This window comes from Cyanidioschyzon merolae, chromosome 20 (assembly GCF_000091205.1).
Source record: "Cyanidioschyzon merolae strain 10D DNA, chromosome 20, complete genome".
Classification (NCBI taxonomy): Eukaryota; Rhodophyta; class Bangiophyceae; order Cyanidiales; family Cyanidiaceae; genus Cyanidioschyzon; species Cyanidioschyzon merolae.
Window position 1 is genome coordinate 666,974 of NC_010146.1, and position 22,935 is coordinate 689,908.

The 22,935-nt window shown below is 51.0% G+C and overlaps 7 protein-coding genes and 1 non-coding gene across 8 annotated transcripts; 3 read left to right on the forward strand and 5 right to left on the reverse strand.

Annotated features, from left to right (window-relative positions):
• Window positions 1-387: 387 nt before the first annotated feature.
• CYME_CMT269C (probable MAP kinase kinase) lies at window positions 388-2,274 on the reverse strand (the record flags this gene model as incomplete). Its single annotated transcript, XM_005539222.1, has 1 exon — window positions 388-2,274. One exon carries the CDS (start codon window positions 2,272-2,274, stop codon window positions 388-390), a length of 1,887 nt encoding a protein of 628 aa, XP_005539279.1.
• A 2,080-nt stretch (window positions 2,275-4,354) lies between these two features.
• CYME_CMT270C (hypothetical protein) lies at window positions 4,355-5,101 on the reverse strand (the record flags this gene model as incomplete). The annotated part of the gene is made up of 1 exon (XM_005539223.1): window positions 4,355-5,101. One exon carries the CDS (start codon window positions 5,099-5,101, stop codon window positions 4,355-4,357), a length of 747 nt encoding a protein of 248 aa, XP_005539280.1.
• A 115-nt stretch (window positions 5,102-5,216) lies between these two features.
• Window positions 5,217-5,933, forward strand: CYME_CMT271C (similar to nascent-polypeptide-associated complex alpha polypeptide; the record flags this gene model as incomplete). Its single annotated transcript, XM_005539224.1, has 1 exon — window positions 5,217-5,933. One exon carries the CDS (start codon window positions 5,217-5,219, stop codon window positions 5,931-5,933), a length of 717 nt encoding a protein of 238 aa, XP_005539281.1.
• Window positions 5,934-6,138: 205 nt separating this feature from the next.
• CYME_CMT272C (eukaryotic translation initiation factor eIF-2B beta subunit) lies at window positions 6,139-7,398 on the reverse strand (the record flags this gene model as incomplete). The annotated part of the gene is made up of 1 exon (XM_005539225.1): window positions 6,139-7,398. One exon carries the CDS (start codon window positions 7,396-7,398, stop codon window positions 6,139-6,141), a length of 1,260 nt encoding a protein of 419 aa, XP_005539282.1.
• A 7,074-nt stretch (window positions 7,399-14,472) lies between these two features.
• CYME_CMT273C (Type II DNA topoisomerase VI subunit B) lies at window positions 14,473-16,590 on the forward strand (the record flags this gene model as incomplete). The annotated part of the gene is made up of 1 exon (XM_005539226.1): window positions 14,473-16,590. One exon carries the CDS (start codon window positions 14,473-14,475, stop codon window positions 16,588-16,590), a length of 2,118 nt encoding a protein of 705 aa, XP_005539283.1.
• CYME_CMT274C (similar to alpha/beta hydrolase) lies at window positions 16,536-17,864 on the reverse strand (the record flags this gene model as incomplete). The annotated part of the gene is made up of 1 exon (XM_005539227.1): window positions 16,536-17,864. The coding sequence occupies one exon, from the start codon at window positions 17,862-17,864 to the stop codon at window positions 16,536-16,538; it is 1,329 nt and encodes a 442-aa protein (XP_005539284.1).
• Window positions 17,865-18,243: 379 nt separating this feature from the next.
• CYME_CMT275C (valine--tRNA ligase) lies at window positions 18,244-21,432 on the forward strand (the record flags this gene model as incomplete). Its single annotated transcript, XM_005539228.1, has 2 exons — window positions 18,244-19,904; window positions 20,073-21,432. 2 exons carry the CDS (start codon window positions 18,244-18,246, stop codon window positions 21,430-21,432), a joined length of 3,021 nt encoding a protein of 1,006 aa, XP_005539285.1.
• Window positions 20,629-21,667, reverse strand: CYME_CMT276T. Its single transcript, XR_002461705.1, has one exon. It is a non-coding gene; the product is annotated as a hypothetical transcript (transcript).
• Window positions 21,668-22,935: the final 1,268 nt, after the last annotated feature.

Genomic DNA, 22,935 nt, shown 5'->3' on the forward strand with positions numbered 1-22,935 from the left:
CTCATGAGCCGTCATCCAGCGCACAACGCACAGTCTATGGGAACGTCACAAGGACTTATAAGCATGTCTTAATTGCGCGTCTGATTTGTCCTGACAAACGCCCTCCTGTTAGTTAACTAGCGCTCATGCGGCGTTTCCTGTTTTCGCCAAAGCATCCATGCAGACGACAGCCTGAATCCTTTCGAAACAGTGTGTGATAGCCTCTTTGGACTTGCACGGAGGTCTTTTCCTCCGTGGTCGATGCAACAGAGCTTGGAAGGCCTGGGAACGTGAAGCCTCCCCTGAAAGCGTAAACGCTCTGCGAAATCGCAGTAAAACGCTTTAAGCTGGCGTCTGCCAGTTGGCGTGATTAAAAGGGCCCAACGCTTGCCATACAGCAGAAACAACCTAACGCATTTGCGGTGCCTGTAGGATAGATCCATCCAACGTGATGCCCAGTAAACGCAAAAATACGGCGATTTCTTCCCTCGAGTTTTCATCCGCAATACGTTGCTCCAAGTCTGAGAAACAGGAAGCGGTCCGTCGCCCTTGAACCGCATCAATCCCTTCAGGATGTAGCGATCCGTGCATGCTATTCAAATCGAGGCTCGGTCTCGAAAGGACCTGCTTATCCTCTCTGGTCGCCGTTGGACGTCCCGGAAAGGGTGAATTGCTCCGTTTGACTGTGTTCGTGCAATGATGCATTGAATCTGTGAATCTCGCGGACCGACTCGGAGCTGGGAGGTGCGCGTTTTTGATCGGAGCCTTTGGGATTTTCAGACGATCAAACCACCGATGCTTGAGCAACTCTTGACAAGACGGACGTTGCCTGTAATCTTGGGCTAAGCATAAGGCAAGAAAGTTACGAGCGTTACTACTGAGGCGAATTTCCTGCGGAATTTCAGGCGATCCTTTTTCAAGCAGCGTTACGATCAAGTCAAGGTGTCCTCTGCAGCCCAAATAGTCATCATAGTTTGGATGCTTCCCTTGCAGGCACTCAAGGAGGCTGATTCCAAGACTATAAATATCCGCTCGGTAATCGTAAGGACTCGCGCGAAGCATCTCGGGTGCCATATAAAGGCAAGTCCCGACGAATTTCCCTTCCCGAACTGGTCCGTGCACTCCGAGATCGGAATTATCTTTCTGAGGATTCTTCTGCACAGATATTGATGAAGATAGACCAAAATCTGCGAGTTTCACTTGCCCAAGACGATTCAACAGAAGGTTGGACGGCTTCACATCCCGATGCACGCGATGGCAGACGTTGTGGACGAACTGGAGTGCTCGGAGCGTCTGCCACGCAATCGCTCGTACAACTGATTCAGACAGCCGCTTCACGGACGATCGGCGGTATAAGCCGTCGATGCTTCCGACGTCCATAAGCTCCATAAGAATCATGACCCTGTTTCCGTCCTCGACGATTTCATGGTAATGAACGATGTTTTCGCAGTCGTGCGCTCGGGCCATTCTCAAGACGGATACTTCGCTTCGTATCTGAGCACGATGCGAGCTTGAATCAATGATCTTTATCGCTATCGGCTCCGATTTGTCCTTGTACATGGCAAGCTGAACAGATGCGAAGGAACCGCTTCCGATTGTACGGAGAAATTGTAGATGGTTCGCTTTCAGGCCAGAGCCAGTTCCAAAGCTATTAGATGTCGGACAATCAGATACTTGCATAACACGCGAGACACCCGATTCCATACGAGAGGATTTCATGGAAACGTCTTCCTGTTTGAGAGATTTCCAATCGGCCGCGGCCTGTCGAGTTTCATAGCTGGTTTCGCCTGCCTCTCCGGCAGATATACTACAAGCCATCACTTGTCGTTCTGCAGTCGAGTACGCGGTAGGAGCTTCATCTGCCTCTGCACAGCACTCAAAACTCGCACCGTACTCATCGTTTGGTTGGAGTGGGTCTCCAAAGTTGAGATCCGTTTCATTCAGGGTGAGCTTGCCGAGCCCGCGGCGAACGCTCAGGCTCTTGCTACGTGTTTCTAATAGATTCGATACTGCCACGACAGAATTCGAGGTTGCACTTCCGTAGTTGTCTTGAGGACGTTTTCGATTGTTCACAGCCGACGCTTGCAAACGCGTCTCGTCTGCAGCTGGTGGTGGACTTCGAGCGACCTTCCCTTTGAGGAGCCCGCTCAACCAGAGCGGGACGCGGTGGCGCCCTCGCTTCGGGGCAACTCGCCCGAGACGCGAATCAACTTGCGCATACCCTGGTGCGAACCGAGAGTGCAGTGTGCTGCCTTCTCCAGAGTGCTCCTCTGCGAACCGAAGACATCGCAACATGCAGCAAAGCTAGTCCTTCTTTCCTAGTCGCATAGAAAACTCTGCGGCATTGATCCTAATTTGCTAGTGCGCGTTGTACCCTCCAATACCGTGGCGGCTGCAGGCAGATGTGACTTCACACCCATATTAGACTAAACTGCAACAGGCTTTCAAACAAAGCTGCGCAAACTAAAGTTTGATTTTGTTCCCGCTCTAATAAACACTAGCCTTTGTGGCTTGTTCTGCGATTGGGTTTGCTCCCTCTAACTTATTTCGGGCTTTGAATGCACTGGTCTATCCTTTTCCTCAAAATCCATCGTCTGCAGTTCGGGGATATTGATGGCAGCGTTGAGGTCCCGATTTCGCTGCTTCCCGCAATTGTCGACTCAGTCGATGCACCGGGCGGTAGATAAGTTCAGAGCTTCGCTCTCCATTTTCACCTTCTTTATGTACAGCGTGGAGCGCATATCGCAGAGTGACATATGGCTGCAGTCAGGTATTCAAGCATTTCCGACATACCTCATTCTTCTGCGCAAGGTACCCTACGGCGCGTGCAGGCATGGTTCATCGCTCCATCATGCCATTGACGGGCATAGAAGATGCCCTCGGTGCTCTCTTCCGTTTCCGCGTATGGTGCCGTGCGCTACGAGCATGGGGGATCCTCCCTGTGAGAACTCTGTTCTCTGGATACGCAAGCGCGCACTGTTCCATAAGATAGAGGATTCATGGAACACAATATCGTACATGATGGAACGCGTACTCGAAGGAATATCCGGGCTGGATATCACTCTGCGAAATTTCGATACGACTAAGCTACCCTCGTGCAAAATGTCACGTACTGCCCACTGCAAGCGGTCGCCGCGTGGACTGACGTCCAAGTCCGAGACCTTTTTCCATGTAAACAAAAGAGACGAGAAAAGCAACGAGCAGATATTGAGTGCCATTTCTTCGATACCGAAGAAGAGAGGAGGACGTATTTTCGAATCGAATGGTTTCTTTGATGTGGCAAGTTTAGTGGACTTTTGGAATGAGCTTGCGAAAAAAGTCGTCTAGGGACAGCGTCGAGTGTTTTACGTCTTCATTCTAATGGTGCGAGTTGCTGCGCCCCGGGTCGGCTCGAAGCACAGAGGTCCAAAACGTGAGGAATATGTGAATTGAGCATGATAAGTGTGAGAAAAGGAGAGAGGCGGAGGTTTGTACCCATGAACTAGATGATGATGACGGCTATTCTACGAACCTGAATTCGACGGTATCGCGAAGGATCTTAATTACGGTGACATCCCGGTTTCCAGCAGCAAGGAGCGGATAGAGCTACTCCGAAACGACGACCGGGAATCCAAATACTCCGAATCAATCCATAAGCCCCTACTGCGGGACCTGGAGTTCCGAAGCCGCACATCCATAAATGGTCGAAAACATCGCAAGTCAGGAACAGAGCGGGCAGTTCAACTTTTCATTTTAATCTGACAGGGGCTAGGCCAGTCTCTGGATGAATCACAAATAGCAAGGAGACATCCTAGCAAGAGGAGAGCATCATTTGCAGAAAGTTCTGCGAAGATATTAAGGCGCGCATGCAGAAGTCCCCAGATATCCGGAACGTACACGAGCACCAGTTCGTCCACGAAGCGTTCATGACGAATCCTGGTCAGTTTGGAATATGCAAAGAAATATTCTAGCACACGCCAATCACTCAATGCGTTTTGCACCCAATTCAGCCTCTGGAACTCACGCCCTCGTTGGACACCCCACAGACATTCTGTCTCCATGCGACATCCGCAGATGCGTCAGCAACGACTCAGCGAGCGTCCGCAGTAGGCTCAATGCCACCTGCATCGCTGGATCTTTCAAGTTGCCGTTGTTTAGGACCAATGAGCCGGCCTCCAAGGCTGCGTGAATCGCGAGCACAGGGGAACAGTCCCTATGAGTTTCCGCGCAAACCGCAGTCGGTGTACGAGCGTACTTGAAGATGATTACCATTCATGAGAAGACCCTCATGCAACGCTCCTCTGTGGCGACAGTAGACATGACAGCTCCTCGCATGACTGCATCAGAACCGGGTATATTCTTTGGCAGCGCCTTACCCTAGTATGTACCCAGGTCTTCAAATCCGTGCATTCGGACCAAGTGTTTTCTTGGGCAGCGCCTTACCCTCGTACGCATCCAGGTAAGAGCTATCCGATAATTTTCGCTCCACATCGTAGCTCATTCTTCTGAGAACTTGAGGCGTCATTTGCAAAGGCTCAAACTGGAAAATTTCCGGGGGCGGTCTCGTGGAGGGTGGTCGCCTGCGCCGATTCTCGAGCCCTGTACCAGAACGCGTCGGCAACTCGCCCTCCGCTGAAGCAGACTTGTCGGGCGGTATAGCTGCGGACTGCTCCACGGCAGCTACCCAGTTCCAGTCAAGACTTTTCAATTCTTGCAGAGAAAACTCTAGTCGGCCCTGCTTCCCAACAATTTGGACGTTCGGAAGTGGCTCCGCCTCTGGCCTTTGGTCCCGCCTCAGGACCCGCAGCACAACGTCAGGCCTTCGATGAGCAGCTATTGTCCTTGCCTTTATTTTTTCTCTCAGAGGCTCTGGGAGCGTCTTCCCCCGATTCCAAGGCACACGCTCTCTGCTGTTTTTAGGTGGCGGCGGCTTCTTCTCTGCCTTCCGCTTCTGCGACGTGCGCTTCACCGGAGCCTTCGCAGAGTCCTTTGCACGCGAAGCGTCTTGGATTTTACCGCTCCCCGGTGCGCGCTTCTTGCGGGTACGGCGCTCTTGTTTTGGTTCGCAGTCTGATGAACAGCTTACAAGCGGCTTGCGGAAAAAAAGGTGCCCGCGGAACGTCCTCGTAAGTATCGCCCACATGCGCAATGAAAAGATTTCATATACTAGCTGCGGGTAAATTCGTCTGAGGTTGTGCACGCGCATTCGGCGCCGTACGCCGATATATACTTCTGACTGCGCTTCAAAGGCGTGCGACATGACTGAGGAACTGCCTCGACAAACAGAACCTCTTACTGAAGAAGAGACGGATCAGGAAAGTGCGTCCGAATTAAAACAAGAAGATATCGCCGAGGCAGCGAGAGAAAGTGGCATTGATCCGAAAGAGCTTGCACAGCAAGCGGCGCTCCTTCAGGCGCATGAGCACGCCGTCGGCGCGGCTGGCGCAGGGGCTGGCCTCCCCGCTCGCCAGTCTCGAGCTGAGAAGAAGACGAGAAAAGCCCTCTCAAAACTTGGACTGAAAAAGGTACCGGGTGTAACGCGGATTGCAGTGAAAAAAGAAGGGACTTTACTTTTTGTTGTTTCGCAACCCGATGTGTACAAGAGCTCGGCGTCTGACACGTACGTTTTCTTCGGAGAAGCCAAAATTGGTGAGAGTATTGGTGATGCCGGTGCACAGGCCGAGGCAAGGCGCTTCCTAGACTACAGCGCTGACTCTGATCAGTTTGGCCTCGAGGGCAAACTGCGCGACTATCTTGGCGGCGAGAGAGCGGGAGCCGACGGGGCTCCCGGCACACGCTCAGGTCCCAGCGGCGACGTGTCAGAACAGGAAGAGGAAGTTGATGAGACAGGGCTCGACCCTAAGGACATTGAGCTCGTTGTCCAGCAGGCGGATGTTTCCCGAGCACGTGCAGCACGAGCGTTACGCAATAACAATGGTGATATTGTGAATGCTATACTTGAGTTGACGGTATAAAGAAAGAATTTGATGACGCCTTACGGGGTATGCTTTGAGATCGGGGCTGTTCTGCTGGACCACACGATCCTGGAGCCGATGCGTTTCATGCTCACCGAGAAATCTGAGAGCGCATCACGGGAAGGAACCGAAGGCGCTCACGTCACTCAATGCGTGACGTTCTGACTTTGCATCACCGGATCCAGACACTTTCTTCAAGCCTTTTTTAACCCAATCCGTCGTGATTGCGAGCTCCGTAGAGTTCACGCAACAGATAATATGCAAAGTTGCTCGAGAAGCTCCCAATATCCGTGACAAAAATTGAGACTTGCGAACTCGGCACGATCGCATAGCGCGGATTACTTACTCCGACTCTGGATTGGAACGGGCTAATGCTTTCATATGGCAACAGAGTGCTGGGCACAAAAGATTTTTCGATAGCGGAAATATCATGAGGGAACCGCTCAGAAATCCTGTGCAACTCCGTCAGAACTAGGACAGGAACAGCGTGCGCACGCGCTGCATCCGCAGCAAGGCGACACGTTGGGCGCGTGATCACGGAACCCTCCGCAAGGACTACTTCGGCGCGGATGATCAGCTTGTGCACCCGAGCCATAATTGCATATACTGCAGCGTCCGTAATCAACGTCGTATCAATACCGCGCCCAGCAAGCTCGCTTGCTAGCCTGTGACCACTGCACTCTGGCGCAGCTTCAGATACGAAGACCTTGAAACGGCGTTTTTTCCCAGCTTCTAATAGGAAATGCATAATTAAAGGCGAATACCCGCAGGTCAAAACCACCTCTTCCGAATGTATATGCTCGCTGCTTTGCTGTGCTATCTGACTGTCAGCGCTCTCGAGCTCGTTCAGAAGTTCGACAACCGTTTCTTCTTGTCGAAATTCTTCCACGGTACAGCTTTCTAGAAGCCGTCGACTGGAGTCGTTCCTCTCCTGGAAGATATTTGAGCTGTCGCTGGGACCCCTGCTGCCGAGTACCGAGACAGCCACGAAGGTCTCGAGTTCAGCGCCTGCAGTGGAGCTCGCGAATCCTTGAACACGTCGTTGTCTGAGAAGTAGTAGCCGCTTCAAAACATTTTCCAGTACGTACTGGCAAAGAATGTTCGAGAATAGTTTCTGATCATTCAAGAGTTTTGTGAGATCACGCAAAAAAGCCTCTAGGCTCCTCGTTGCACAGTACTGGAGCAGTACACGGAGCGCGCTTGCTAGTTGGTTACCGAACGGAACGGTATTCGTCTTTGACTTCTTTCCAGATTCGTTCTTCGGTTGCGTTTCTTCAGCAACAGCACGACGAGCGCTTGCACGGCAGTTGGAAGTGGGATACGTTACGGGCTTCAAAAAAACCGACGTGAAAAACTCCGCTCCGTAAAGACTCTCATACGCTTCATCTAAACTCTTTAGCAGCTTCAACGCAATTTCCTCGAAGCGTTGATCTTCGGAATCAGCCTCTGCTGAACTTGAAGCCATCGCTCAGTGAAACCCAGTATCTCAACTATGCCAGCCGCGTCTTGTTCTCTGCTGGAATGGGACGGATCCGAGCTTGCGCGGCATCAATAGCAACGTGACAGTATGTCCCTGGACCACGGAGGATGGAATCGCACCGTCATGCGCCTCATCATTCTTTATAGCCTTTAAGCTCAGTTGTGTTCGACCCTTGGATGAGTATAATGAAATGGTATTTCGCTGGTTATAGAAGATGCGTTCGAAGAGTGCTAATTTTCAAAACTAAAAAATCGAGGGGAAAGGTAAGGACACGGAAGTCGGGGATCCTGGAGTCCCAGTATCGCCAGGTGCCGGAAAAGAAACAAAAAATCTTCTTCTCGTCGACAATGGATCCAAGAAGAGCAAGTGACAATGAAGAAGAGGAGGGTAGATAGGCGAGAAAAGGTGCTTGCGCGGTGGGGCCACGGCGAGATTGTAGTGGCGCCGATGGGTCGTCTTCTAAGAATCAATGCAAAGGTGACTTCAATCAGCTGTAGAGCATTCAAGGAGTTTGTGAACCGCGACTTCAACACCACCATCAATGTCAGATGGAGCGTGATGCGGAAGTCTCGGTTCATGGACTCCATGATTGGTTGCCTCTGGTTGAAATCATCAATTCAAGGATTACTAGAACTCGTCTCATCGGCGCCCCTACAATCTCGCCGTGGCCCCACCGCGCAAGCACCTTTTCTCGCCTATCTACCCTCCTCTTCTTCATTGTCACTTGCTCTTCTTGGATCCATTGTCGACGAGAAGAAGATTTTTTGTTTCTTTTCCGGCACCTGGCGATACTGGGACTCCAGGATCCCCGACTTCCGTGTCCTTACCTTTCCCCTCGATTTTTTAGTTTTGAAAATTAGCACTCTTCGAACGCATCTTCTATAACCAGCGAAATACCATTTCATTATACTCATCCAAGGGTGGAACACCACTGAGGTGAGAGACTATAATCTAACTCTCAGTTACCGTGATTGCTCTCATGCCACAAATGGATAGACCTGGAGAAGCCCGTACTACAGTTGGACGGCGCACGAATCTACCAACTCAGCACCCGCGCTGTTCCGATTTGTGCTGACGAATTGGGCGGGAAAGATGAAACAGTTTGAGAAAGGACGTTCTAGCTCAAATGCCGCAGTGGAGCGCAGAAAACGCTGCGGTTGTTAATAGGGATTCTCTAAATAAGGATGAAGAGTGCAATACGTCTAACGCAAACTGCTCAGAGCGAGTGAAGAGAACAAAGAAAGCCATTGTGAAACCTCGTCTACCAGTCCGGTGTGCGCTGCTTCAAAGCCCTCCGCGAAAGCGATACAAAAATGTTTCAACGCTTTCTTCGATTCAAGTGGCTGGCGCTCTAGGAGCTCCGAGAGTTCCACAAGAAACTCCACTAAAAACGCAACATAGATGTTACAGACTGAAGCTCGACGCTAAGGATAAAGGCACTCGCCGGCAGAGTCACGGCGATGGCGACGGCTTTAGCCCCGAAAGCTCAGATATCAGGCGCAATGTCCTGCACAAACCACTCCAACTTTCGAGTGGTCTTGAATGTGACGGCATCAATAGGCAGCGGAGTTCCCCGCCGGACCCTGTGTCCAACACAACCGAGCTCTTGGAACGGCCAAGTGATGGAGACGTGGTTTGTACTGTTCCTCGTGAGGTTCTGATTCTTTGCAATGAAAAGGACGAATTTTTCCAAGCAATATTCAGATGACTTTGTTTTTCCCGTCGCCGCTATCTGGAAAGAGTCACTCAGGGCAACCTCTTGCTGGCGGCGGCCCGATTTTTGCGTCACATGATGGGCAACTAGCGAGCCGGTCAAGAGTTGAATCACAGCAACGATTGCCTGTTATTTAATGAGTGGTACATATAGCCTCAACTGCTTGGTATAACCTTTCCATTGTTTCGGAGAATCAGGTTCGTTCAACGCAGGCTCGGTTCCGGATAATTTCACAGATCAGAATCGAGCAGATAGCATCATGAATTTTCTTCCACAAAATGACTGGCATTAGGATCATTATAACCGACGCAAAACATAAACTCCGTTAATCCTATCTCAAAATCGTAGCAGTGAGTTCCGGAAACCTTGGCTTGAGTACCATTGTTCTGAATGTGCTTTTTCTCATGGATATGAAACAAACTAAGACGTCCTGTAAATTAGAGAAATGTAGCGGCAAGCCTCTATTCTCTGACTTGTCGCTCACGAGAAAAAATACCTTTCATGTGTCATTCAGTCATTACTACGTTCAGCAGCTGGATGAATCGCCTTTCTTGCAGCGCTTGTCCTGAACTTCGTGCATCCAAAACAGAATGTCTGAATGTTTCTCTATGCGACCGTTTCTCCATGTATCTATTCCACCACAAGCGTTCTCGAGGTGATATCTTCACAAACGTTGCAGGATGTCAGCCTTCGGTAGCACTGATACAAGCGATGATGAAGAGGCATGCGTGGGCAAAAATAGAAGAGCCCTGCTATTGGAAACACTCGCAAGTTGTACAAAACATTATTGATTTCGAACTGAAACGCAAACGGCTTTTGCAGAAAAGTCTGGTGCTCGCCTCACTGGATTAGACATCATCCGGGAAAAACGGTAAACCTATATAAGGAAAATGATAGAGGGGCGAACAACTGTTCGAAAAGAAGGCAAAAGCGAGCATTAAGAGAAAATCAGCCCCAGCAGAAATGCAATCGTGTTATTGCCCTCTAATCAGCAATCGAACTGGATCGTTGGATACCTCACCCAGCGTGGTAACACTCTTCATGATCTGCTCTTCGCACCCTCTTCTGTCATTCTCCGAGACAACTTCGCCGTACATCTTTGAAAAGCGAGAGGAGAGAACGATACTCAGATTGGCACTGAGCTACTCTTCGTGCCAGGATATACCCCTGGTTCAATGCAGGAGAGGCGTATATTTAAGTGCCAGACGCGGTCTTAACGGACATGGATCCATGGAAGAATCATTAGCATCCATGTCTTTGTTCGTTGAGAAATCGTTCTCTGCCATCGCAAGCCTTAAACTGATATGTTCCTTTTCCTACCGTGTGCGGGAGGGAGCGGAGTGGCGCTTCGGATTGTAACACGTGCTCGCTACGAAGGAAGTGACCAAAATGTACTCGAGAAATAAAAAGTACATATCCAGGAAAAGTGACCTTCGCACTGATCATCCCCGAAATGCGTCCGATCCGCGAGGAATAGACCTGGTATGGAGTATAGCAATAGCATGGAAATCGCCATACCCAGCAAGGGGAAAATACGAGGAAAGAGAAGGGGATGCATCAACCAGACAAAGTAGAGAATTGTACCCCGAAACAAGCACAAATAACGACAGGACAAAAACTATAGAAGTGGAAAGATCAGTCCAAAATCGCTGCAAAGGCATAAACACTAATATACATGAACAGGAAGAGAATTCCAGAAACTGAAATTCGGAGCACCAGTAAGGATCATATAACTTCGTTTTCGAGGAGGGCTCTCATAGCTTTTCTCTTACCGTGGCACAGCTCGTCATGCAAATGCTCGTGCAAGTTCCGGATGCGCATTGCGAGCTGCCCTCATTCCACACGGATTTTTGGACAAATCCTTCGTTCTTCTACCAGCGTTCGCGACAGAACGTGAAACACGGCCTGATCGCAGTATACAAGATCTGCACGCACGCTTGCGAGAAAACATTTGTACGTCATGAAATCACATCAGCAATCGGAATATCCATGACGAAAGAGAAAAATATCGAATCAACCTGAAAAATGAAACGATACGCGAGACAATCTCGAGTGCTTCAATCGGTTCACCGTTTGGAAGTTAGAACCGTTTTAACCTACCTTACTGGCCTAAAAAAGTGGTGACTGATAGAACGGTTTCTTGGAGTGCCGAAGGAGGCAAATGACAAGCTGATGGTGACAGATGGGATCGAGGTGCCAACGACGCCGGAAGCGATATCGCACCGAGAGCGAGACTCGCGTCAGATCGCCCGCGCCTATCGAGTGGATCTCGGACTCGGATCGCCACACGTCCTATCCATACGATGGCGTCAACGGGATACCTGCCTTGCTTGCGATTCGCGCACCACTATATTCGCGTCGAGAGAGCCCTCGAGAGGATCGGCACAAGTCTTATCCATACGATGGTGTCAACGGGATACCTGCCTTGCTTGCATTCCGCGCCCCATTATATTCGCCTCAAAAGAGCCCTCGAGAGGATCGGCACAAGTCTTATCCATACCATGGCGTTAACGGGGTACCTGCCTTGCTTGCATCTCTCGCCCCATTATATTTGCCTCAAGGGAGCCCTCGAGAGCGAAGCAGACTCCGTCCACCAATGCGGGTGCACTCGACTCCGTAAGCGTCTGTTCGAAGCGGCCCTCATTCGTCACTTCAACGCCCACTTATCACTGCAGACTCCTCTGTACTATACGTTCCACTCAGTGGGCTACGGCCGGTCTCTGGCAGCGAGCACGGGTCACTCGAACAGCTTTCCGAAGATCATGGGTAGAGCTGATTCGACGTTTCGCCTTACAGGGCAGGAAATCGTAAGGAGTACGCAGGGAGAATGGAGACCGACGGAAGACCAGGCTGCATGCACTTTGTGAAACTTAAACTTGACTCAACTAACGATGCTGATTTTCAACCGTCCAAGATAAATGAAGAGAAACACATCGCGCGGTTGCCTTATCTCAAAATCAAGAGAGCGGAATGAAAGAGTTGAACAGAATCCAGATGATAGTGTGCAAATTTTCGAGGGCTTTATACTAGAGTGAAGCATGATGGGCGTCAGGAGGCACACGAACGTTTGGAATGACGGCGTCAGGGCCCAAATCAATGCCTTTAGCACCGCATCGAAGAGACTAATGCTTTGCACGGTTATTCAGAGAGTCCATCAGCGTCCAACAGGCGCATGCGGACGATCCTTGGAAGGTGCACATGAGACAGCGCTAGCGTGATCATCAGTACCGATTATAGGGAAGCATGAAACACGCATTAACCAACTTTTTAAATGAATTCGAAAAGCAAGTATCTGGTAAGTCGCGTCGTTTGGTGGAAACCTACGAAGTTGTACAAGCTATAGAACGCAAAAACTGTACTTGCTCTCCTTCGACGAGGGCGTACAACGAGTGCAAGATTCGATTCTGAAAGATTCACTCCGATGCATTCAGAAAGACATACAGTCTTCACGAGCACGGGTGCGCGTTGAATCTGGTAGACACGAAAAAGAGAAACTGAGACGGATGCGCTTGCCGATGTACAGCAAGCTGAACGATCCTCAGATCGATAGAAAATCGAGCGTGAGAGGTTTTCTACGGTTTGAATCCACTCGCAACCATGCGCACAAGCAGTTTCCGAACGGAGACTCGAATGCTTCGATCAACATCCGGCGACCTTGTGCTTCCGGAGCGTCCAGTGGCCTTTTGCAGAAGGGTCCTGCATTGGTATCCCCTAGTACTCATTGTGGGCATTGGGATGAGACGCGGAAGACTTGCGGTTAAACAAAATTCGATGGCCTGGACACATGGGATTCGATTCTCCCACTGAGCGAGGCAAATGTATGGCGCAGTTCAGCAGTATGGAATGGCAGGTGCGTAGAATATACAGAACGCAAGAGATATCCTTGCGCAATCGGTGAACGATAACTATGCTGGATTATTCGATATTGCTGATTATACTGAACGCCTCGCTTGATGTGGCAGGAACTTTACAATTTTGGAAACGCACTCGGGCTTTCGTATGCTGCGCTTTGCTTGGATCCAAAAATTGTAAGCACTGATAAATGAGACTGCTCTCTCGAGGTGCGTCGATCAAATGCGCATCTACGAGCATGCTCCAGGTATCTCCTCTCGCCCCGGAACGGCACAGCTCTGATTTTTAGCAGCGCGATTTACGTGGAGATCAGGTTTTGTTTCCGGGCTCGTAGTGCTCTGCGAAATGTCCTCTTACGTAAGGTTTTAAATGCTATTCAGAGGGAGCAGCTTCCATGAGAAGCGATGCGCGTAGACTCTCATGGACATGTTCGTAGCCTTTTTTAATGACGCAGAATCCCATTGGACGAGATCCATTGGGAAGAGAGAGTCCACTAGCTCATTTCGTGGACCAAAACGAGCTTTCTTTTTGATAAATGCAGACAGAGCTGCATAGCGTACGTTGTGCGAGGCGCTGCCCTGTTTTTGAGCCACTGGGTGAGGCATCGGTGCTTCATTTACGCTTTTATCGCAAAGACATCAACAAACGATATTTCACACAACTTTTGATTCAGTCCACATCAGGAGAAGACGACCAGTTTGCTCATTCGCGCATTTCGATGACTGGCCAACTTCAGCGGCTGGCGTCCACACGCGACCACCGACCGTTTCACTGGCAGGTTTTCTACAATGAGACCATCCCTTGGAGAGGACAACACCCGTCGGACTTCAGCGTAAGGGCGTTTGCTCTGTAAGCCATTCGCACCTTGCCCCATGCTCACTGCAAGGAGCAACGTCCCAACCTAATATGCAGTGTATCAATTTTCATTTGACCAGCACTTTGCGTACCCGTGCATTAAACCTTCCAAACGTCCTTTTGAAATTGTAGTTTTGATACAGAGAGCAAGACTCGCGAACACGCGAAAGCTGTATATAAAAAATTGTACCGAGTAACGCTATCCGTGGTGCATCAAATTTCCAATTTTTCCAGAAACATTTCCCTGCAAAACGCATATTGTCGGTGAGAGGGTGATAAATCTCACCAGAGTCCCTCGGACACGAGAATACTGCTGTTATCCCCTTGGAAAGGGTTTCAAACTACCCTAGCAAGGTCAGCTTTCCATCTGGTCCACATCAGTTCTGCTATCGGGCGTGGCAGCACGGTCAGTCTAATAACTGCAGAGATTCCCGAACTACATTCTTCTGTCATCTGCTTCCCTTGTATCGGATTTATATATGGACTGGAATCAAGTGCCCCAATGATCACTCGATCGAACTCGCCCATGCCGACCGCATCAAGGCGCTGTGTTTGCGCGCCCTGGGGGCCTGCATTTGGTAGAAGCGCGGCACCTTGAAAACTCAGCTTCGCGCGTTTTTGCTCAAGGCTTTCGACTGATGGCTGATAACTTTCGCGTACGCTCACCCGCTGAGTTTTTCGCGGAAAACAAAAACATTGCAGGTTTCGATAACGATGGGCGCTCTCTTTATACCACCGTGCGCGAGCTCGTAGAAAACGGCCTCGATGCTGCAGAGGCCGCTGAAGTGCTGCCCTCGATTCGCATACGACTCGAGGAACTTAGGGGTAAGGACTTTCAAGCGCGCCTGGGACTTGGGGGCATCGTCAGAAGAGACTTCAGTATGTACAAAGACTTTCATGAGCAGCGGAAACTAGCTCAGGGCAAAGCCGCTGCACTGCGGCGCAAGAAAAGGCGGGCTCCGAACGTTGGACCCGAGGGCACGAGCGAACCCGCCGATGAGCCTCAGTTAGAGGCTCCCAGCGACGGTGCCACGCTCGAAACCTGCACGGATGAAGCGGCTACCGCAGATGCAGGAGCCGGTGTAGATGAACCGCAAAGTGGGGATGCCCAGTTTTTCATTGTTTCTGTACAGGACAATGGAACTGGGATCGAGCACGAGCGCATTCCTCAGATGTTCGGTATTGTTCTCGCCGGCACCAAGTACAGCGTTCAGCAGTCTCGCGGTAAATTCGGACTCGGATCGAAGATGGCGCTTCTATGGAGTAAGATGTCTACTGGTCTTCCGATACGTATCTGTTCTTCTACAGATTCGCGTCAGCCATTATCGCTCTGTATGCTGGATATCGACATCGCTAGAAACAAACCTCGAGTGCTTGTTCACAAGAAAATCGAAAATGCGATTGGGTTTCGCGGCACGGAAGTCTCAGTAACCATTAGAGGTAACTGGAAGACGTACCGCACATATATCCTGCAATATTTGCGTCACATGGCAATTATTACCCCATATGCTGAGTTTTTCTTTAGTTATCGTGGACCAATAGCATCCAAGAATTTTGATCTCTATTTCGCGAGGAGGTCCGATTGTGTTCCGCCACAACCAACCCAAGTGAAGCATCATCCGAGCTCGGTGAACCAACTCGTCCTCCAGCAACTGATGAATAGTGTGCCAGCCAGCACCAAACTAATCGATTTCTTGGCAAACGAGCTCTCATCTATTTCGCGTGACTACGCAAAAAGATTGGTGTGCGAGTTAGGCTGCTCTTTTTCCGAGGAAACCTCCGTTGCCGAGGTGAAAGGTAACATGTTACGCCATCTACTCGAACTCTTGAGGCAAGCACATTTTCTGCCGCCTAGTGGAGATTGTTTGAGCCCCGCCGGTGAATACAATCTGCGTCTAGGTATCATCAAAGAATTAAGCCCCGAAATAGTCGCAACGCATACAGAGCCTGTCGGCGTGCTTGACGGCCATCCGTTCATTGTTGAGGTTGGTGTGAGTTTCGGTGGTGCCAAGGTGAAGCCAGGCATCAACGTTTTCAGGTTCGCAAACCGCATTCCTCTACTCTTCGAGGGTGGTAATGATGTTGTCACGCGAACCGCGACCAAATTAATCCCCTGGACGAATTACAAAATCAATCCCATCACGGATCGCGTAGGAGTATTCTGCTCAATCGTATCTACGCGTTGCCCGTTCAAGGGTACCGGAAAAGAGTATATCGGAGCTGACGCAGAGCCCATCCAGAAATCCGTTCGCCATGCTATCATGCAGTGTTGCCAGCAGCTGCGAATCAAGCTCGTTCGAAAGAGCATCCAACAGGAGCGACAGGAACGAAAGAAAAGGCTCTCCAAATACGTTCCCCACGTTGCTCGTGCAATCCACAAGGTTTTGCTCGCGATGGCCAACCATATGGAGGTGCTCGACGGAACTTCTCGCGAGAAAGACCATGGGCAGAGTCTACTCGCGAAAGTTCAAGCAGGGTTGATTTCAGAGTCAGTTATAGGGGAGCACCTCATGCGACATGTTGCAGAAACTGAAGTCGAAGAGCACCAAGACTCCAAGAAGGGCGTTGCGCAGATCGATCTAAGCCATGTATATCCCGGAATACTACCACCGGCAGTGCAGTCTCTGCTCCGTCCTAGTTTCAAATCCGCGCACGACGACGCAAACATTGATGACATATTCCGTCTTCATTTCCTTGATACTCAGAAAGCCTCTACGGCTGCACGCCTTGGTGAGTGTGATGGGGTCCCGATCTGAGCGATGAAACGCTCCACACAGTCGATGAATCGATCCGCCATCTCTTCATGGGGCAGATGCCCGCAATGATCGAAGATACAGAGTTCGCATCCCAGGTACTGGGCAAGAAGTTGGGAGTTTCTCAGTGGCACTATACGGTCGTCTCTGCCATGAATGATTAACACGGGAATGGAGAGCTTTCTCAGATTTTGAAGAAGATCCGTGTAATCCTCTGCTGTCCCTCCATGTGCTATTCGATGGACTTGCTGCGCGAATTCCTTGATGCTGAAGACTCCCTGATATCGGTTGAGCACGAAAGCGAGAAGCGCGCGATCCCATCCACGTACCCTGTCCGGTAATCGATATCCCTCGATAACATCAGGTCGAATGAGTGTTCGATCCTCTACTGCAAGCCTTAATCCGTATCGCCAGAGACGCTCTTGACTGACGACCAACCGGACAAGTCCCCGAAGCACAGGAGATATTCCGCGCGATATTTGCGCCGTCAAAAAGCGAAAAGACACCTGCACCGTCGCCAGCGCGTACCGCAGGGGTAACAGAACTGTTTGCAAGCAACGCCGAATACCGCGTGCACGCTGCTTGGTCTCGCGAAAATAGATCGCAGGCGATACAAGAATTAGAGCACGTGGTGCACACGGCAGCTGCGCCACAGACTGTAAAGCTACTAAACCGCCCAGTGAGTGACCTACCAGGCAAATGTCGTTTGCTTGCCTTGCGGGCATACGAGCGAACTGCCCGACGACTTCAGCCATGGAACGAAGAGAGTAGTGGTGATTGCTCCAGGAACGGCTCGTAAGACCAAATGCCGGTAGGTCCAGAGCCTCCACGTTGCTCCCAGTCTTCCGTGCAAGCTCGTCCATGACATTACGAAAAGTGAAAAGAGAGGCTCCGAATCCATGCAGTAGAATGATGCGGCGCCGAGTTACAGAGGCGTTCGGACTGGAAGGCTCCGGGTTTCGCTCCTTCCAGCGCACATTGAGGTTGCAAAACCGAGAGAAATTCGAGTCCGGATCCGCCAAACTTTCAGGTTTGTTAAGCCTTTTCGTATACTCAATATTGAAGAATATCCACGAAGACAAGAGGCTGGCACCGATTCCAGCGGAGCCAGCTCCGAGGTTGGTAGCAGCCGCAGTATCCGTGCGCCTGCTTGCAAGCGCGTTTCCGTAAAGGCGGACGGCAAACCAAGTCGCGAGCCCTGTAAGACCGCTTATAAACTTCTCGGTAACAGTCAATCTAGGCCAACGGTCAGCATCAAATGGGTCCACGTACGACATCGGCGTGTTGCTCCGACAACGCTGCTTTCTCTTCAAGTCATACAACCTCAGTGGATGCACTACTAAAACCGATTCGTCGCTAAGCTCATGTACGCAAGGCACTGCGCGGCGGCGTCGCAGCTGGTTATGCACCAGCGATTTCGATGCCCCTCAATAGAATACGAACTTGATTTCCAGTTGACGCCTGGGAAGGCGGCTACAGACTGCACGATATATAGAGAAGCGGAAACTTTTGCAGGTAAACGTCGTCCTAGAAAGGCGCGAAGAGCTCTGGGAAGGAGTTTCGTGTGATCCTGAAAAGAAAATCGAACTCCCTTTTAGGCAACTGTGCCGGAGCTTTTGAGCAGAGCGCTCCTGGAGCGGTGTGCGGTCGACAGCCATGCAACAACCGGTGCGGGCAGTAGCTTTTGTCCAAGGTGGTGCGCTCTTGCAGAGGCGTTGGATAAGTGACTCAACTTGTCGTCGGCTCCTGGGAGACGCTTCGCAAAGGAAGCGTTTCGCAAAAGAACTCTACAGCGTCCCGGGCGTCTCGCTGAAGAGTCGTGCTCTGCGACTCTGCTCTACGACAGACGCTAGTGGGAAGAGTGTCCAGACGCCCTTCAGAACCGGCTCGAGGCCTGTATTTGCGGAGAATGCGGAGGACGCAATGCCGAAAAACTTCGACCCAGCGGCGCACGAAGAACGCATATACTCCTGGTGGGAGGCTGCAGGTTTCTTTTCTCCAAGAGATGAGGGCGTTGGCGATATTGAGAAGCCTTTTGTGATCGTTATGCCGCCTCCGAATGTCACGGGCGGCCTTCACATGGGCCACGCAATCGGTACAACAATCGAAGACATCTTGATACGTTTCCATCGTATGCGTGGGCGCCCTACCTTGTGGCTACCCGGAACGGATCATGCTGGGATTGCGACTCAGTTGCTCGTCGAGCGAGCGCTTACTGCCTCCGGCAAGAGCCGCAGTGAGATAGGCAGAGAAGCGTTCGTTGAAATGGTATGGAAGTGGAAACAAGAGAAGGGTGGGTATATCACCAAGCAGCTCCGAAGGCTCGGCGCCAGTGCTGACTGGAACCGGGAGAAATTCACACTTAGCCCAGAGATGAGCGCGGCCGTGGCGGAGGCGTTTGTGCGCCTTTACGATGCTGGTCTCATCTACCGGGGTACGTATATGGTGAACTGGAGCCCAGCACTGCAAACAGCTGTTTCAGACCTGGAGGTCGAGTTTAGCGAAGAGAAGGGAAAACTTTACCTATTCAAGTACATGTTAGCTGAACCGGGGTCCGAAGAGGATGCCTTCCTACCAGTCGCAACGACCCGACCGGAAACGATTCTTGGCGACACTGCACTTTGCGTTCATCCCTCGGATGGACGCTTCCAGAAATACATCGGCATGCATGCCATTGTTCCGTTTGTTCACCGCCGCATTCCAATCGTTGCTGATGCTCGGGTGGATCCATCGTTCGGCACGGGTGTGCTGAAGATCACCCCAGGTCATGATCGCATGGATTATGAGATAGGCAAAACTCACAATCTCCCCGTCATTACTGTCATCGGTAAGGATGGCAGAATCGTGCCGTACAGTGAGACAGATGCGCGGTTCGTAGGGCTGGATCGCTTCCTCTGTCGGGAGCGGATCTGGGCGGATTTGCAAAGCACCGGCCAAGCGATTGAGGTTCGGGAGCACACAACGAGGGTTCCCCGCTCCCAGCGTGGCGGTGAGATCATCGAGCCACTCGTATCGACTCAATGGTTTGTGCGTACGCGGCCTCTTGCGGAAAAGGCTCTGGCTGCTGTTCGAGAGGGACAAATTCGGATCTTGCCGGAAAGGTTCGAGAAGATTTACTATCATTGGTTGGAAAATATTGAAGACTGGTGTATATCTCGTCAGCTTTGGTGGGGGCATCGCATACCCGTCTATTACATCAATGGTGATCAGGAAAACTACGTCGTTGCCAGAAATGTAGAGGAGGCTCGCGAGAGGGTCCGCGCCATGACGGTCGGCGACTTCACCCTCGAGCAGGATCCCGACGTGCTTGATACATGGTAAGTTTCGTGAGCAGCTCGATGCTTCTGCATGTGATGATATAAGCTTGAAACCACAGACCTGTAATGAAATGCTGAACGTGATTAGGTAGCAAGCTGTGATGTCTGAGTTTGGAGCAGGTTCGAATGGAACAGCGGAAACTAACCTCTTTCTTTGTCCGCCTGTAGGTTTTCTTCTGGACTTTGGCCATTTTCGACGATGGGTTGGCCCGATGAGAACCAACCTGACTATCGCAAGTTCTTTCCGGGTTCTGTCCTAGAGACCGGATACGATATTCTGTTCTTCTGGGTTGCCAGGATGATTATGCTGAGCCTGGAGCTTACGGGCAAGATACCATTTGAGGTGGTTTACCTCCATGGCCTGGTTCGCGATGCGAATGGAAGAAAGATGAGCAAAACGCTGGGGAACGTCACTGATCCCCTTGAGGTCATCAGTAAGTATGGAACCGACGCGCTGCGTTTCACACTCGTGACAGGGAGCAGCGCCGGGCGAGATATTCCTCTCGCAGAGGAGCGTGTAGCAGCAAGCCGTAACTTTGCAAACAAGGTATGGAACATTGCCCGCTTCGTCGTGAACGCAGTGGGTAGCGACGCATCCGAGACAGCGCTTTGGGCGGAGCCCTCGAGCAATGAGTGGACAGGGCTCAGCTTAAACCTCGCGGATCATTTCATTCTCGCACAGTTAACACAGCTTGTACATGATGTTACTCAGCACCTGGAATCATTTGAAATTGGCGACGCTGGCCAAAAAGTTTACGATTTTTTGTGGGACGATTTTGCGGACTGGTACTTGGAGGTTGCGAAAGCAGTTTTACGGACAGCGAACGGCGACTCCAAGGCGGCGGCGCCATCCAAACGGATCCTGGCACTCACTCTGGACACGAGTCTCCGTCTCCTGCATCCATTTATGCCATTTATAACAGAGGCTGCGTATCAGAGACTGCCCTCTGCGGTGAGCAATGGACACGGAACTGCGCTTATGTGCCAAAATTGGCCGATGCTACGATTTCCAGAGAATCAGGCTGCTGTTACGGGTTTTCGACGCTTCCAAGAGCTTGTCCGCAAAGTGCGCAACGCCCGAGCCAGCTACGGTGTCGAGCCGTCGCGGCGCATAGCGGCCTGGGTTGTGGTGCGATCGAATAATGAACTCGAGGACTTTATCACGTCGTATCCGTCAGTTTTCGCGTCTCTAGCCAAGATAGATGAGCAGCAGATGCACGTTGTGAATGTCCCGCCAGAAACGGATTTCATTCGAAAGTGTGTGCACGTTATTGTCGACGAAAACATAGAAGCGTTCCTGCCGGCCAAAGGTTTATTTGACGTACAAGTTGAGCGAGAGCGTTTGAATAAGCAGGTTCAAAAAATCGGCGCCGATCTTGCCGGGCTCGAGAAGCGACTCGGCGCAAGGGGCTTCCTCCAAAACGCACCGCCAAATATTGTCGAGGAAACAAAGGCAAAACACCAGGAGCTCAAGGAGACTATCACCGCTATACAGCAGCGCCTTCAGCTGCTAGAGGATCTAGCTTGATGCGTACGGTAAAAAGAAGTGCACGAAGTGCGCTGCTTCTCCCTAAGGCTGGAAGCTGTAGGGAGGCGCGGGACCTGGCCCGCTCCGTCTCAGGTTTGGGTTCCCGCCACGTCCCCCAGTTAACTGCACTAAAAACGAGCGGTAATACTCGGATGTTATATCGTACAGCATCGACTTCTTCTGCAGCTGCTGCGAACGCGAACTAGATACCTACCGGGCAGTTGAATGCGATATTGAAGAGACGTGCGCTCAGTCGGAGCGTCTCAGGCCGGCGCGGCCGTCGCTTCCTTGCGGAATATCGCAACGGCGCGCTTGTAGCGTTTTGTTCCTGAGCTGTGTTCTATCCAAAGGCGAACGTTATAAAAAGCGATTTCGCGGTTTATGGCATATGCATTCAAAGTGCGTTCATTTTCAAAAATAAATAGCCCAAAGAAAAGGGATGGGTATGGGATTCCACGATCCTGGAATCCTTGTGAATATCAGCTGCCAAACAACAATAAAAGTCCACTTCTCATCGACCATTGAGCGAAAAAGAGCAAGCGACGAAGAAGAAAAAGGGAAATATGGGCGAGTAAGTGTGTGTGCCCGACGGGACGACGACGAGACCGTTGTGGCACAGAGGACACGATTTCGAGGAATCCCTGTATTAATGAGATCGATCGGCCGTGGCGCATTCACGGAGTTCGTGAACCGAGACCTCAACGCCGCCAGCAATATTAGAAGATGTACGGTGCTGAAGACGAGACTGGAGAAGCTGCGACGATCCGACTTTGTGGGACAGCCTCTCAGGCTCAAAACGTCCGAGGAAATTTGAAGCCAAGATCATCCGGTCGGTGGAAACAGGTTAGGAGGCGTCTGTGAGTGAGTACGCATTTACCCGCCATGCACCTAGAACCCTTTTGGTTTTACTGATCACATGCCGCGGACGCTTGGTCGGAGGCCGAACTGGTCTATGATTAGAATCCAGCGCTGAACTGCTCGTTCTGTCTTTCCAATATTTTCCGAACTCTTACGAGGTGTCCAGTGCCAACATACCAAGCGCACCAATAAGCGCCTACGAATTCAAAAGTCCTGGGAGGACTCCCAGTCGTGTGTGTTCGGAGTGGCCCCTGCGACGCTTCGCCGCTGACATCCATTACTTCACCGGAATCAAGGTTATTCGCAACGCGCTCAGACAACGATTCCTAAAATAGCCCGTAGCATTGTCCAATGCATACATACAGGCATCCAGTCTTCTCCGTTCCGTTTGTGTCGCACGTTCAATTCAGGCATTCGCCAGGTGTTCGGTCTCTCTTTTATTGATGCAACTCGTGGGCGCTGCCATTTGCGCTGACTGGATTGACGAAGAGAACAAGTCGACGTCGCCCGATGACCATTCCTTTCCGTGCTCGTCCCGAAACGCTGCTGAGCTCGTCACTTGCAATCATCGAATCGGTTCAAAGGCGAACCTTCTATGTTTGTTGCAATCGACGAGACGGAGCTCAACAGCAGCGCGATACCTCG